Source organism: Pteronotus mesoamericanus, unplaced genomic scaffold (assembly GCF_021234165.1).
Source record: "Pteronotus mesoamericanus isolate MK-2021 breed Mesoamerican mustached bat unplaced genomic scaffold, CSHL_Meso_final scaffold_85, whole genome shotgun sequence".
NCBI classification, from domain to species: Eukaryota; Metazoa; Chordata; class Mammalia; order Chiroptera; family Mormoopidae; genus Pteronotus; species Pteronotus mesoamericanus.
Window position 1 is genome coordinate 55493388 of NW_026555329.1, and position 13242 is coordinate 55506629.

Sequence of the window (13242 nt, forward strand, 5' to 3'; positions counted from 1 at the left end):
ACTATATCATTTCCTTAATAATCAGAATCGTTTTCAACTCTGACTGATGAGTAAAATCCAGAGCTCCCTCTATAAGCAGGACAACAAAGGTAGGGTGTAATGAGGCTGTTCATATTAGAGGGCATGTATTTGAGTCCTGGCCCTCCCTCTAACTAGTATCATGGCCTTGGTACTGAATCAAACAACCTAGTGGACTAAATCAACACCAAACTTTTTTTCCCTAATTTTAGATGAGATAGTCTAAAAATTCTCCCACATTTCTTGTTAACAAACTCCAAACATTTTTTATGAAAAGTGTCATATACTCTTGACCATAAATATCTGCTCGACAGAAAAAAAAAATCCGTTCATATAGGTAGCTAGCTAATCATCTACTACAATGGTATCATTCAGTCTCCTACTATTCAACTGATATACACTCAGTCAACAGCAGACAACTTTGGCACTCATCAAATTATAACTGCATAATGAGGTCAGCTGCCCCAGACACACCTTAAAACCCTTTGAAGCAGCAATATGGGCAGCAGTCCAGCCTTCTCTGTCGGCGTGATTAATGAGGTCTGCAGGAACAACAGGTTTGGCTCTGCCTTCAGGACTCTCTTCTCCCTGATCCAAGTCAAAAACATCCAACCTGATCTCCTCCTCATGCAAGGAATTTCCACGAGTTGGTGCTCTATGGTACATAAGAAGCTTGAGGCTGTCCACATTACCAGTGTCCACAGCTGCGTGAACTGGTGTCCAGCCATCCTGAAAATAAAATGATCAGGGGAAGTGGTTGATTACAGTGTTAATATTGAGAATGGTGTTACTTAAGGTTCACCTCTAAATGTTCCTGAGCATGGACCATTGAGCTGGGAAACGCAGGCATTCCAATCCTGAAGTTATCACTGATGAGTCAAGTTCTCTGACCTCTGTCAATTAGTGTATTGCCATTGCTATGACTCATGTTTGCTATTTTGTAAGAATTTCTACTTAAAAGTTAACCATTTGGAGTGAGTAGGTACTGCCCAGGCCAATATTAAACATTATGTATGGTGAACCAAAATCTCAGTTTAATAGTACAAAAGACAGTGAACTTTAGCATAAAGAAATTTTTAAAAATGTGTATCTAGCTACAGTGTTATTAACAATGTACTAAATAAATGCTATTATAAGCCAGTTTTATTTATAGGGCAGAGTCCTAATTCTAGTGATCTTAAAATTTTATGTTAATGATTCCAAAAGATTGTAGATAATAGGGAAAAGATAGGGATACAGGAAAAACAGAGCCAAATTACTGCATGGTGTGCCCATGGGCCTCTACTGAGTGTTTTGTGATGGCAGTGGGCCATTGATACATGCAAGCTTAGAAAATGTTCCAACTAAAATGACTGAGTCCATTTTCTGGAATATGTTACTTTGAAGGCTCAATCACCCACTTAGCTGGTTTCTAGAGTAGACTCAACTCTTTTCTAGGGCAGTGGTTCTCAGGTATGGTCTCGAGACGATCAGCATCAGCATCACCTGAAAATTTGTTAGAAATGCAAATTCTTGAGCATCACTCAAAACCTACAAAAATCATAAAATTTTAGGGCATGGCAAGCAATCCAGGTGATCCGGATGCACTAAAGTTCAACAAGCACTATTCTAGGGAAAACCTTTTTACCCTTTGAGTCCTGTATATATTTTTATATAGAGATGGATCTGCCTTCTACTCAAGTACTTGTCTTCATTAGATTTTTAAGACTTTCATAAAAGAACTGAGCTTTATTTTGGTGATTTGTGTTTTGGCTTTATTTTATTTCCTACCAGCATGTTTTTTCATGCAGTGTTGTCACCAGTAAACAGTCTGTCCAGAGCCTGGGGAATCTCCTCCATTGGCCAAGATGGAAGCAGGGGGAGGTTCTTAGACTCAGAGCAAAAAAACAGCAAGATAATTGGATAGGAAAAAGCCTCCTCCCTTCCAGTACCAGATTGGGGGTGGGATCAAGTGAAGGCAGGCACATGCACCACAGAAGTCAAAATGGTATCGGGGGAGGTGCCAGACTGAAGAGGTCTATCAGTCTAGCCTGGGAAAAGAAGGAATTGGTTGGGAGGTAGACCCACCCAAAGCACTCAAAAGTTTGGATTTTGAGAAAGCACCTGGCCTGCTTCACACCCAAGCTAATATAATCCCAAGGGAACAAAAATAATAGGCCTGCTCTGGCTGGTTCATGACCTGCACTGGCACAGGGCACTGTTCCGTTCTCTCCTTAGCAGCCATGGGGCCCATGGCCTCCAGGAGGGAGCCTCTCTCACTCTTGCCCACCTGGTGATGCTCTCATGTGCTCTCTCCCTGGAGCACACAACCTTGCAGCCCTAGCAGCTGCATGGCCGATGACCACATAGGCTCCACATGCAGGCTTCAAGAGGTAGCCTGAAATGGACGGCAGCTGGGAACAAGCTAAGCTACCTGGACAGCCACTTAGCAACCATTGGTGGGCTTCAAAGGACTGTATTTTGAAATGTACTTTTGTCTTGGTTTTGCAGAGGGTATGAGCTTTGAGACAGGGGTCTGTCATTCTCATAGATTGTGCAGCACCTGAATAAAACCTCTTTTCTCTTACATCATCATCTGCTTCATGAGTTTGGCTTCTGTGACTATAGGCAGCTTCACCTCCATTTTTGGTTTGTTAATGGTGTTTCATACTGTTATGCTAGATATTTTTTACTGAGCTTCAGCACACTTTAAAAAATATAGGGTAAAAGACAGGGAGAAAACTAGACAATAAATGGTAACAGTCTACACTTAGATTGAATCATCTGATCATTTGCTAAAGCTATCCTTTGATAAAGTGGGTTTCTTGTCTGGTTCTGTACTGCATACCAATGAGGTCAACTTGGCTGAGATAAGACCATGGGCAGTAACTGGAATACCATACAGTGCTTGGACGGACTCCAGCAAGCTCCAGCCAGGCAAAGCGTTTCATGGCTTGTTCTCTGCTGGGCTGTGGACACCTTTACTTGGGTATCAGCCTTACGCAGCTCCTGGAGTATAAGTGCTCCTAAGCATACCTAATTTACATTATAAATACCATGCAGCCTTTCCTGAAAAACTTTCAATCTTCCATTCTCCTTTGATTTCTTATTAAAAGTAACAGGAGATAATTATTCTTTAAAATCCTCTATTAATTATACTGTTTACCTCTGTACTTTCAACAACTTGCAGGACAGCATGGATTTCTGTGTTCTCCAACTTAGAGGGATGTGACAAATTTTTCTGTGGCACTATTTATTTTTCATTCAGCTTGGTAATGTAAAATTCATTCAATTTTCACATTAAGGTACAATTTCACAATTTCATAATGAAATCTGTGTGTGTAACCTCATAGAATTCTCAGATAAAGCATATAAAATAGCATGAATAAACATAACACTATTCTCTCAGATTTTCAAAAATAAAGTTTTTTAAAAAATATCTTTAACAATAAGATTCAATGGAAAATATTTATACCTAACTTATTTCCCTGGTTATACCCTTTAGTATTGGTTCTTTTGGGAAATTTCTTAAAAAGTCCAGATCAAAGAGTGATCTATAAAACAGATAATGTACCTTTTTATCCTAAAAAATTTTAAGGATGTTTCCTGTGAAATGGATACCCAGTACAGTCAATTCTCTATTAACAGAATGAATCTAAGGTACAGATAACCTTTGGAAATTAAAAAGTCTACATTTGTCTTTCATTAGGAATATGTTGGAGGGTGGTGATTACTACATAATATTATGGGAAGTTGCAATAACAAAAATAATATAATGCCTGAACCCAATGAACAATGGATCATGATGGAAGCTCCGTAACTCCTCCAGCCCTTAGATGAGCCTCCGTCAGAGAAATGCTTGTCAGTGTACACAGGGCTGCTTTCTCAGTCTTCAAGAGCATCATAATAGCTTGATGAAGACAAATTTTGGAGACTTAATTGAGACGTTTTATTTCAAATGTATTCCCATGTGGCTGAGCCAAAAGTACTATCCAAGGACTTTGTCAGCTTCAAAATCTTTCTTCACCTGTGCAGTTTTACAGGCAGTATCAAAACTGTGCAAGGTGAAGTCAACAGTTCCATTAGCATGTTAGGTTTTATAGTGCATTTCCACATAGTGTTTCAAGTTCTGAGGCAAATTAAACCAGTGACCCTAAACTCTGTGAGGTGCTGCACAATCTTAGCAATAACAAACATCATTCTAGGAGAAAGAGTCAACACAAATAAGCCTCCTCCAGTGCAGGGCAAAGGTCATCACAAAATTCCCTTTCATTTACACGTTACAACTCAGTTCTCCTATTGATGGTGGTGGTGGTGGTGGTGGTGGTGACGATGAGGACTGCTAACATTTGTCGAGTGCTTACAATTCTCAGGCACTATACCAATCACCTTATATAGACAGGCTCATTTCAATACCCTAATAATGGCGGCCACTATTAACCTCATTTTATAGAGTGATCAACCAAGGAAAAGAGAAGTAAGATAACTTGCCCAAGATCATGCTACATTGTGGAGACAAGGTTAAAGCCACAAGGTCTAACTCTGGACCCTGACTTCTCAGCCATTACACAACACTTTTTCTAATACCATCATTGCCACAACTGCCAAAGTTTATACTTCTGTAGCACTTTAAAAATATATATAATGCACCTTGAAAATACATCCAGAATTGGACCATTCCTCCCTCTACCCTTCAATCTTGATCCAAACCACTACTTTTTCCCTCAGTTAATACAACAGATGCCTGACAGGCCTCCTGTCATCTGTTCTGTGCCTCCCTACTTACAATTTCTTCTTATCCCTGCAGCCAGAGTGATTCTTACAAAAACGAGTTAGTTCATATCCACCTTCTGTTCAAAGCCATCCAGTCTCTTACCCAGAGTCCTCATCATGACCCACATCTCCCTGAAGTACACTGAGGTGCCACCTCTCTCCCACCTGGGACCTCTGCATTTACTGTTTCTTGCTCAGGCCTGGCACATGGCTCTCCTTGTCCCTTCTTGACCCATTCCTTCATTTCCTTTAGGTCTTGGCTCAATTGTCACATTTTCACTGAAGACTTTTCTGACTGGTTATTGTAGAGTAAACCCCGCCCCCGGCACTCCCATCTCCTACACATCCAACTACTATCTATTCTCTTATTTGTTTACTGTTGCCCTCCCCCCAATAATGGAATATAAGATCAATGAGGGCAGGGGCTACTTTGGCTGCTGCTGTCTCCCTTAGTCCCTAGCACACCTGGTACTCAGGGAATATCTGTGGAATGAATAAAAGCTAGTAAGTCCATTCTCTCACCTAATTCTGAAAAAAGTCAGGACACAGATATTCATTTTGAATAAGCTGAGGTTCAAAGATAAAGGTCTGGTTAGGTTAAGACAAGGCTTTTAGTTAGTAGAGACTGAGAGAATAGACACTGTCCTTACCCAATATCCCAAAAGCAAAACAAAGCAAACTCTAGCTTTTTAATATATTTTATTTTTCTAGCTGTACAATTTGTAGACACATTGTAAATTACAGAACAAAACCCCCAAAACTGATACTCACTCTGGTTTTTATACTTCGGTCACTTCCAGCTTCCAACAAGAGTTTAATACATTCTTCATTTCCATTTTTACAGGCCAGGTATAGAGGGGTCTGTCCTCCATCAGCAGCATGATTAATGTCAGCATCATATGCAACTAAGAATTCTACACACCTAAACACCAAGATTATAATTAATTTCAGGGAAACTGGGTTTGATTTCTGAAGTGCCACCTGACCAAAATATTAAATTTTGATAATAATTATGAAGTAATTTTGCATCTTTATATACATGAAATATATAAGTGTGCATCATAAATTATTGTGGGTCTTACTATATGGGAATTGTTTCTTAACAAGGCTAGAAGATGTATTTTAATCACAAACTTCATTACTCCCATGAACATTTAAAACAGCAACTTTGAGTAAGTGAAACCTGGTTTATGACCTTTCTCTGTAACCAACTTGGAAAAAGTGGAGTCCTTAGAATGTGTTTAACTTATTAGTATGAATGATTTAACTGTGCTTGACATATATATTATTAGTGGTTTGAAATAGTTTGAACCTTCAAATAAATCAGGCTGCTGAGTCATTCTGAGATTTTTCATTTGAGAAAATAACTATAAATAGTGCAGACAGCCAGCGGGGCACCATGTGCCTCCACTATAAAAAGCAGCAAGCAGGGAGGAAAAGGTTGCCTGGGGGGAAAAGACAGCAGAGGCTGTCCCATCTCCTAAAGGGATGCTAGTTTACCAGGAAAAAGACATAGCTAAGCAGAAACTCATTGCCCTGAGAATCAAGACATGAGGTAAGAAATGAGGTAAATTCAAGACAAACTATCACTTACTAAACAACTAAACACTGAATCTTGAGTTTATAAAATTAGATGAAAATAAACTTAGAAAAGAGGACTAAATCATAGTTAAAATAAGGAGCGATTCACATCTTTTTTTTTTTTTTTTAACAGCGGATGCATGTTTTCTTGTGGATTCCCTTAACATTTGATTTGTGTGTGTATGTGTGTGTATGTATAAACATATACTAAAACTAAGTTATATTTTAAAGTGTATGTATAATATGCACATTTAAATTAATCAACCCCAGCATTCTTCCTTTTTGTAAAGCTATCTATGCCTCTATTCCCATGACTATTATACTATTCAAGCAAGTGGCCCTGCAGATTGCCTGGTGACAGTAAAGGTAAAAGTATAGCCCAGAAGAAATCCTTTTGGAGGACTCAAGACATGCAAAAAATGAGGGCAAAATCTACAGTTTTCAATAACAACTCAGGGTGATGACATGCAGAAAAAAAGAAATAATGTATACTTTATGGATGCATTTTGAATTTAGAAATTTTTCCACTTATAATTTTAATTGATTTTATTGGGGTTATACTGGTTAATAAAATTATGTAGGCTTAAGAATTATTATATAATTCTACAATACATCCTCTGTATATTGTATTGTGTGCTCACCACCCCAAGTCATGTTTCTTTCCATTACCATTTAGCCGCCCCTCACTCTGGCTTATGTCTAGCCACTCCCTTGCCCTCTGGTAAGGACCATACTGTTATCTGTCTATGAGGTTTTTGGGGTTTTTGTTTGTTTGTTTGTTTGTTTTGCTTAATCCCTTAACTTTTTAAATAACATTAGTATGAACCTTAAAACCCCTATTTTAAGAATTCAGAAATTTGTTAAAGAACATTTCTATCAGGGTAGCGATGTAAAAAATTGAAAATAGCTTGTAATCCCTGCTTTTTCAGCACAGGCAAAGAAAACAACTTAGCTAAATTCTCTTTCAGTAAAATAGGACACAATTTAAAAAAACTATTACTATGTTCAACTGCCTTAGTAATAAGCTACTGAAGGAATCACTGCTAAAGTTATGTATATTTTAATTGATAGGCTCTTTTCGTTCTGTGCTCTCATTACTTTCAGTATATAAAATTTCTTCTTCATTTTAAAAAAAGAACAAGGAAAATAACTGAGATTTAATACTGAATAAATTGCTACTAGTAAGTTAAGATTGTTAAAAAATAGTATAGTTCTATGCTTTACTTTTAATGCCATTGTAAGTAAAAAGGTTTCTTTGTGTTGGGGTGGTGGAAAATAGCAAAAAACAAAGTCTAACAGCCCATTAAAATTACTGCATATATGTTACTATACTGCCACAAAATATATGTTACTATACTGTCACATGAGGTTTGGACACTGCGTATTTCTCTTCTTCACTTCCCTCGTATGCAACGCTTAACCAATTACTGAGAGCAATTTCAAGTTCCTAGTGTGTTTAAATCCTCAAAAATACTTAGTAAATTTACTTGACACTAGATTTTAAGCGCTAGTTTACATATTCAGCTAGAACAAAAATATGTGTGCAAATTATGAAGAACTTCTCCTCATAAGAAAAGAAAAAGCATCACTTACTTGAAATGTCCCTGAGAAGCTGCAGCACACAAGGGTGTGAAGCCATTTTTATCAGCAGCATTGACTTGGGCTTCTGCATTCAGCAGCAATCTCACACAGTCTACAGGTTTTAATAGAAAGTCACTTTCATTCCCCATGTAGAGTTTCAGTGAGCCAAACTCTATGAAAACTGTAGACAGATACTAAACCCAAAGGACCTCTCCCTAAGGACAGTCCACCCGACAATTAGTTGTATCATGGCAAATGTGAGATTCCAGACTGTTTACAGGGAAAGTAGCCTCTTTTTCTGAACATTGAAATACCCCAGACTCACCAACTAAGATATGATCTTTACTTTCTTTTGGTGCTTTGGGAAGAATTGCTGATGAGTGAGAGAACTGCCTGTCATGTGTCAGAAAACACTTTACCAGATTTTTCTACCATACTACCCCAGAAAATAATGTTATTGGATGGAGATCCAAATCCATTCACTAAATTGAAATACCATTCTTTATATTTAGTAAACTCTTACTTTATGTTTTCATCTTTAAAATGCTTTTGTGTAATGGTCATCCTACACTTAACTCCATAATGACAGTAAAGGAGGATCCATAGAAAGTCGCCTGACTCAGTCATAAATAGCACCACTTAGATCTCATGTTCCTCTTGTAATTCACTAGATTTAATTTCTCTATACTAAAGAAAATTCCCATAATGCTTTTGAAGTAAAAATGAACGCCAAACTATTTTCAAAACAATGAGCTACTTTCTGAGCTCATTAGAATCTTCCATTTAATCCACCTGAATACAGGAAAGTTCTGAAGACTTCCAAGGAAGCCACCTTATCTGAATTAATCGACAATCGTATGGCTACCATATGCAATGGTATTTGACTTTGCATCTGCAGTCAAATCATCTTTTTCTTCACTAGCTTTTATTTTAGTATATTTGACTAGGCTTTGCAATTCAAGGAACAAAAATAATGCCTGGACTTCTTCAATATGTTGTTTACAATTGTACAACTTTTTAGTTTCTAAAACAATCCAAATAAGTATAAACTGCATCAACTACAGAACAATTTCAGACCCATGACTTTTCATAACTACTAAAACTTTCCCTCTGTAGCATGCACTGAAGTTCAGGTGCTTTGACTTTCCCACACACCAGGTATTTCTAACAGGCAAAGTAGGGCTGTTTTGTCCTGATCAAAGTGATCACAGATGGAGGACTTTATTCTACAATGTGTGTTAGTTACTAGACCTAAAATTTCTACATACATAATACATTTATTGGCACAAAACAAAGATTACTTTTTCCTAGCTGCTAAACATTTTACATTATGATAAAACTGTATGATTTGGATTTTTAAAAACATTTACAAGAATCTTTAAATCATAAAAAAATAAATTATCCAGTGCTACCTGTAAGGGAAAATTGAAATAAAAATGAAAGTCTTGCTCATGACAGTGTTACAAATGCTTTTGCCTCTCCATCCTTTTGCAAACGGGTATTTATACGATGAGGTAATACTATCGATATCTTTACCTGTATGTCCATTCTTAGCAGCAGAATACAAGGCAGAATGGCCATCTTCACAGGAGTAATTAATGTCCAGTCCTTCTTCATTAAGCAGCATTGATAATAAAGTGACATTTCCCTGGGCAGCAGCTTGCTGAAGAAGGGTGGGCCTGCCAGCCAGGGGGGCAGGACCACCACTCATTAGCAAAGGGGTTAGGGAGGGTGACCAGCCTGTGGGTTAAAGTGACCCCAGTTAGAGAGTAGGAGCAAGGACAAGTGACAGACATTACCCATTGCTTTCTGAATTACATACACACAGACACATGAACATGTATTCTTAGAGGATTATGTGGTTTCTAACATTATCAATCTGTTAATAAGTACTTAGCACAAATCTGTACTGTTATTTCAATCTTACATCTACTAATTAACATACATGGTGACATTATTTTTAGACATCAGTCTTGCACAGATAAGGGTTAAAGTGGGGATTGGTTTTAGGAAACTAAGATGGCTGTTTCATATTGGAAGTTCAAATTCATCTTCAAGGTTTCAAAGCAATTTGAATTTTAAAATTATGTACAGATGTTTTCAATTTCAGTATCAATCTAAAAAAGTGAACTGGTATCTTCAGGTATAAGACAGAAATAATTTTAAGAAATAGAGATTTTCCTTTTCTGACAATGTTTCCAAGCTACTTAATTTTACATAAACCATTGAGTTGGACCAAATACTGTCAATTTACTTACACTCCTTGAATTTCCGTATTTGAGAATAAAAATAATGGGGGGCCAACTACTACTCAGTATCAACAGCTAATTAAAGCACTACATATATAATTGGATCTAAAATATATCAGCACAAATAATCAATACAATTTTGAAGACTGTATCATCTGGCCATCTTTATAACATGTATTCTGGACATTTTTAATCAGCCAACAGAATAGGACACTGTACACAGATTTAACAAAAATTATAAGAGTTATCATAGTTAGATATTTATCATCAGTATTTAGCAGCTTTAGAAGAGAATCTGTTAAGTGTGTAAAGTCGGCTGCATAGAGCATGGAAAATTTTCTGAATTCTTCCTTGATCAAAAAGCTGTAAAAACAGTAAAGTAAAAATGTTTATTTAATGTGACATAGGTATTTTGTGTATTTTATGCTTAAATACAATTAACTTTCAAAATACATGATTTTATTTTCTTCCTCACGGAGCCTGAAATACCTCTAGGCAATGCTGATGTGACTATAAAGGCATGTGTGCACATTGTCACTCCTCAGGGTACAGTTTCTACATATATCTGGTAACATTCCATATAGTAATATATGCTTAATGGATGTTTTATAGTCTCTGCACACTCTAGGTATATGGGTTTTACATTACTATGTATGTAGTAGTCAATTCTTATAATTGAATCTTAATTATTGGCCTTAAATTATTTTAATAAATATTGAGTACATATCAAAGGATTTCTCAGCATTTTAAAAATTCTTTGTAATAAAGTAGTAAATACAAATGAAACTAGAATTGCTTATTAAAAGCTGTATAATATATCTTCATGATCAATTTCTTTGGGCCCATAAATAAGTTATTGCTTTTACTCTATTAGACTGCAATAACATACAGAATTCAAATTGCCATAAAGTTAAATATTTATTGAAACTTTGTGATATTTTTCCATTGATATTCATCAACCTCCTCTTACAGAAGTTATTATTTTTACTTCATACTTACAAGAAGGCTCCTCTCTGGTACATTTTACCTTTTGTATTAAAACAAAAACAAACCCGCAAAAATTATATCAGTACTTATCAGAAATGGGTGATAAACAGAAAAACTGTAAACACCAAGGTACGAAACCTTGACTGCAAAGCAAACACAATGGCAATATGAAGGTATTGTATTGTCCTCTGCAGAACAGCAGGGAATGTGGATCACACTTTATTTCTCCTTTCCTCTCTTCTTTCTTTCCTTCCCTCCCTTTCTCTGTCTCTCTCTCTTATACTTCCTCCCTCTGTCTATTTCCCTCTATCTCATCCAAGGGTTCTTAGTTATTGATATCCCTTTAAGAATATTACCCTGGCCAGGTGGCTAAGTTGCTTGGAGCGCTGTCCCATACATCAAAAGGTTTGATTCGATCCCTGGTGTAGGCACATACACAGGTTGTGGGTTTGATCCCCAGTTGGGGCACAACCAATCCAGGTTTCCATCTCTCTCCCCTTCCCTTTACCTTCCCCTCTCTTTTCCTCTCTCTAAAATCAATAAAAACATATCCTTGGGTCAGGATTAAAAAAAATGTCAACAGGTGTATATTAAATGGTTTGCTGTTATTTGGGTTTTGTTTCCATCTTTTTTTCTATACAATTCTAACCTTTGGAAGACAATTTAAATATAACTTTATTTAACTGATGTATAAGGAAATAGTCAACTATAGATATAATTTCCTGAGAAATCTATTTTTAATGAAAAGCTATCTGAAAGATAAAGTATTTTATCACAAAATTTTCTTAATCCTTAAGACCACTCAAGAGTCTTATAGTTGTTACGCATAACTGCAGAAAAATATATATTAATTTTCTCATTACTTAGCAGCTTGCATTTTTTAAAATTATTTACAAAGATAAACTACTATAAAGTTTAAGTAAATTTTGTATCTGCACTATCATTTCCAATTTTCTCTAGCACAAACATAAATTATCATAATAAATCTCCTATAAGTATGAGAAAAATAAAACTTTACCATGAGAATTTATTAACTCATTTGAAATTTCCAACAATGATAAAAATGATAATATTTAAATGACTTTTTAAGTAATGCTTTAGTAATGATAGAACAGATCCACGGTCACACAGCTATTTTAATGATGTTAGAAAATGGTCTTCAGCTCTGCAGTGTCACGTGCAAGCATCAGTAAAGGTGAGTATCTCACAGAACATGCAGTGACGAAGGGAACAGACAGTACGTGCCATGGCAGTAGGAAGAGTTGAGAACAGCTTCTGGCATCAGCTTCAGAGTGTGGAGAAGGTTAATGTATAGCTCAGATCAATCTTGCTTTCTGATTTAGCCTTTAAGCCAATCATTCATGGAGGAGAGTAATTTTTAAAATGTATGTTTAAATAAGGAAAAAAGGTCTGAATCAAAATAAATTAAATGTATCAAATTAAAAAACAAAAACAAAAAATTTCCAAGGGTATGGAAACTCAGCTGCCTGGGATGATTCCTGGTTTAGGCTTCTATTCATCTGACACTTAAAATGTGTTCATCTAACAAGTCCAGGAAGAACAAGAAATCTAATTTATTTATAATTCAATATGTTATTTAAAAATTTAGCATATGGCCATAAAAACTATTAATAAAGTTAGAGTAATTTACAACATAATCCATTGAAATGGTATCTTTCATCACTGCGATCTTCTCAGTGCTTTAGTAATCATCTTTGTTTATCATAAGCTGAGATAGAAATACAGAATTTTGGATTTTGACAGATCATGAGATCTAGTGGTTTTCCAAGGAGGGAAAAGGTAGTGGGTTGCTTAAAAATTCAATAGGCAAGTTTCATAAGTCTTTTTGGTCTAGAATTATGACTTTTTGGTTCAATGCTTTCATTTTTAGAAGGGAAATCTAATGGCTAAGAGAAAATTTGCTCTTTAGCGTGATAGCTAGAAAGGGGCAGAAATGGACTAACTCTACCTTCTTATACTTAGTCTAGTGCTCTTTTCATCACTGAAACTGGAACAGACCTCCACTGTGTATCTGGCAGATGTGCTCTGTCCCCATGCCCTTCTCTTAGCGATT

General features: G+C 36.3%; 1 protein-coding gene and 1 long non-coding RNA gene across 3 annotated transcripts in view; one reads left to right on the forward strand and one right to left on the reverse strand.

The window, feature by feature from the left end:
• The window catches only part of CTTNBP2 (cortactin binding protein 2), a 170286-nt gene that overhangs the window by 70198 nt on the left and 86846 nt on the right, over nt 1-13242 (reverse strand). The window contains exons 5-8 of the mRNA XM_054564250.1: nt 9469-9672; nt 7945-8044; nt 5542-5692; nt 493-747 (exon numbers count right to left, since the gene is read on the reverse strand). Of these exons, the coding sequence (XP_054420225.1) occupies nt 493-747; nt 5542-5692; nt 7945-8044; nt 9469-9672 (710 nt within the window). The remainder of the gene's footprint in view (nt 1-492; nt 748-5541; nt 5693-7944; nt 8045-9468; nt 9673-13242) is intronic.
• The window catches only part of LOC129063287 (uncharacterized), a 41331-nt gene continuing 34304 nt past the window's right edge, over nt 6216-13242 (forward strand). For both annotated transcript variants that reach the window (XR_008528336.1, XR_008528335.1), the window contains exon 1: nt 6216-6325. This is a non-coding gene — a long non-coding RNA (uncharacterized LOC129063287). The remainder of the gene's footprint in view (nt 6326-13242) is intronic.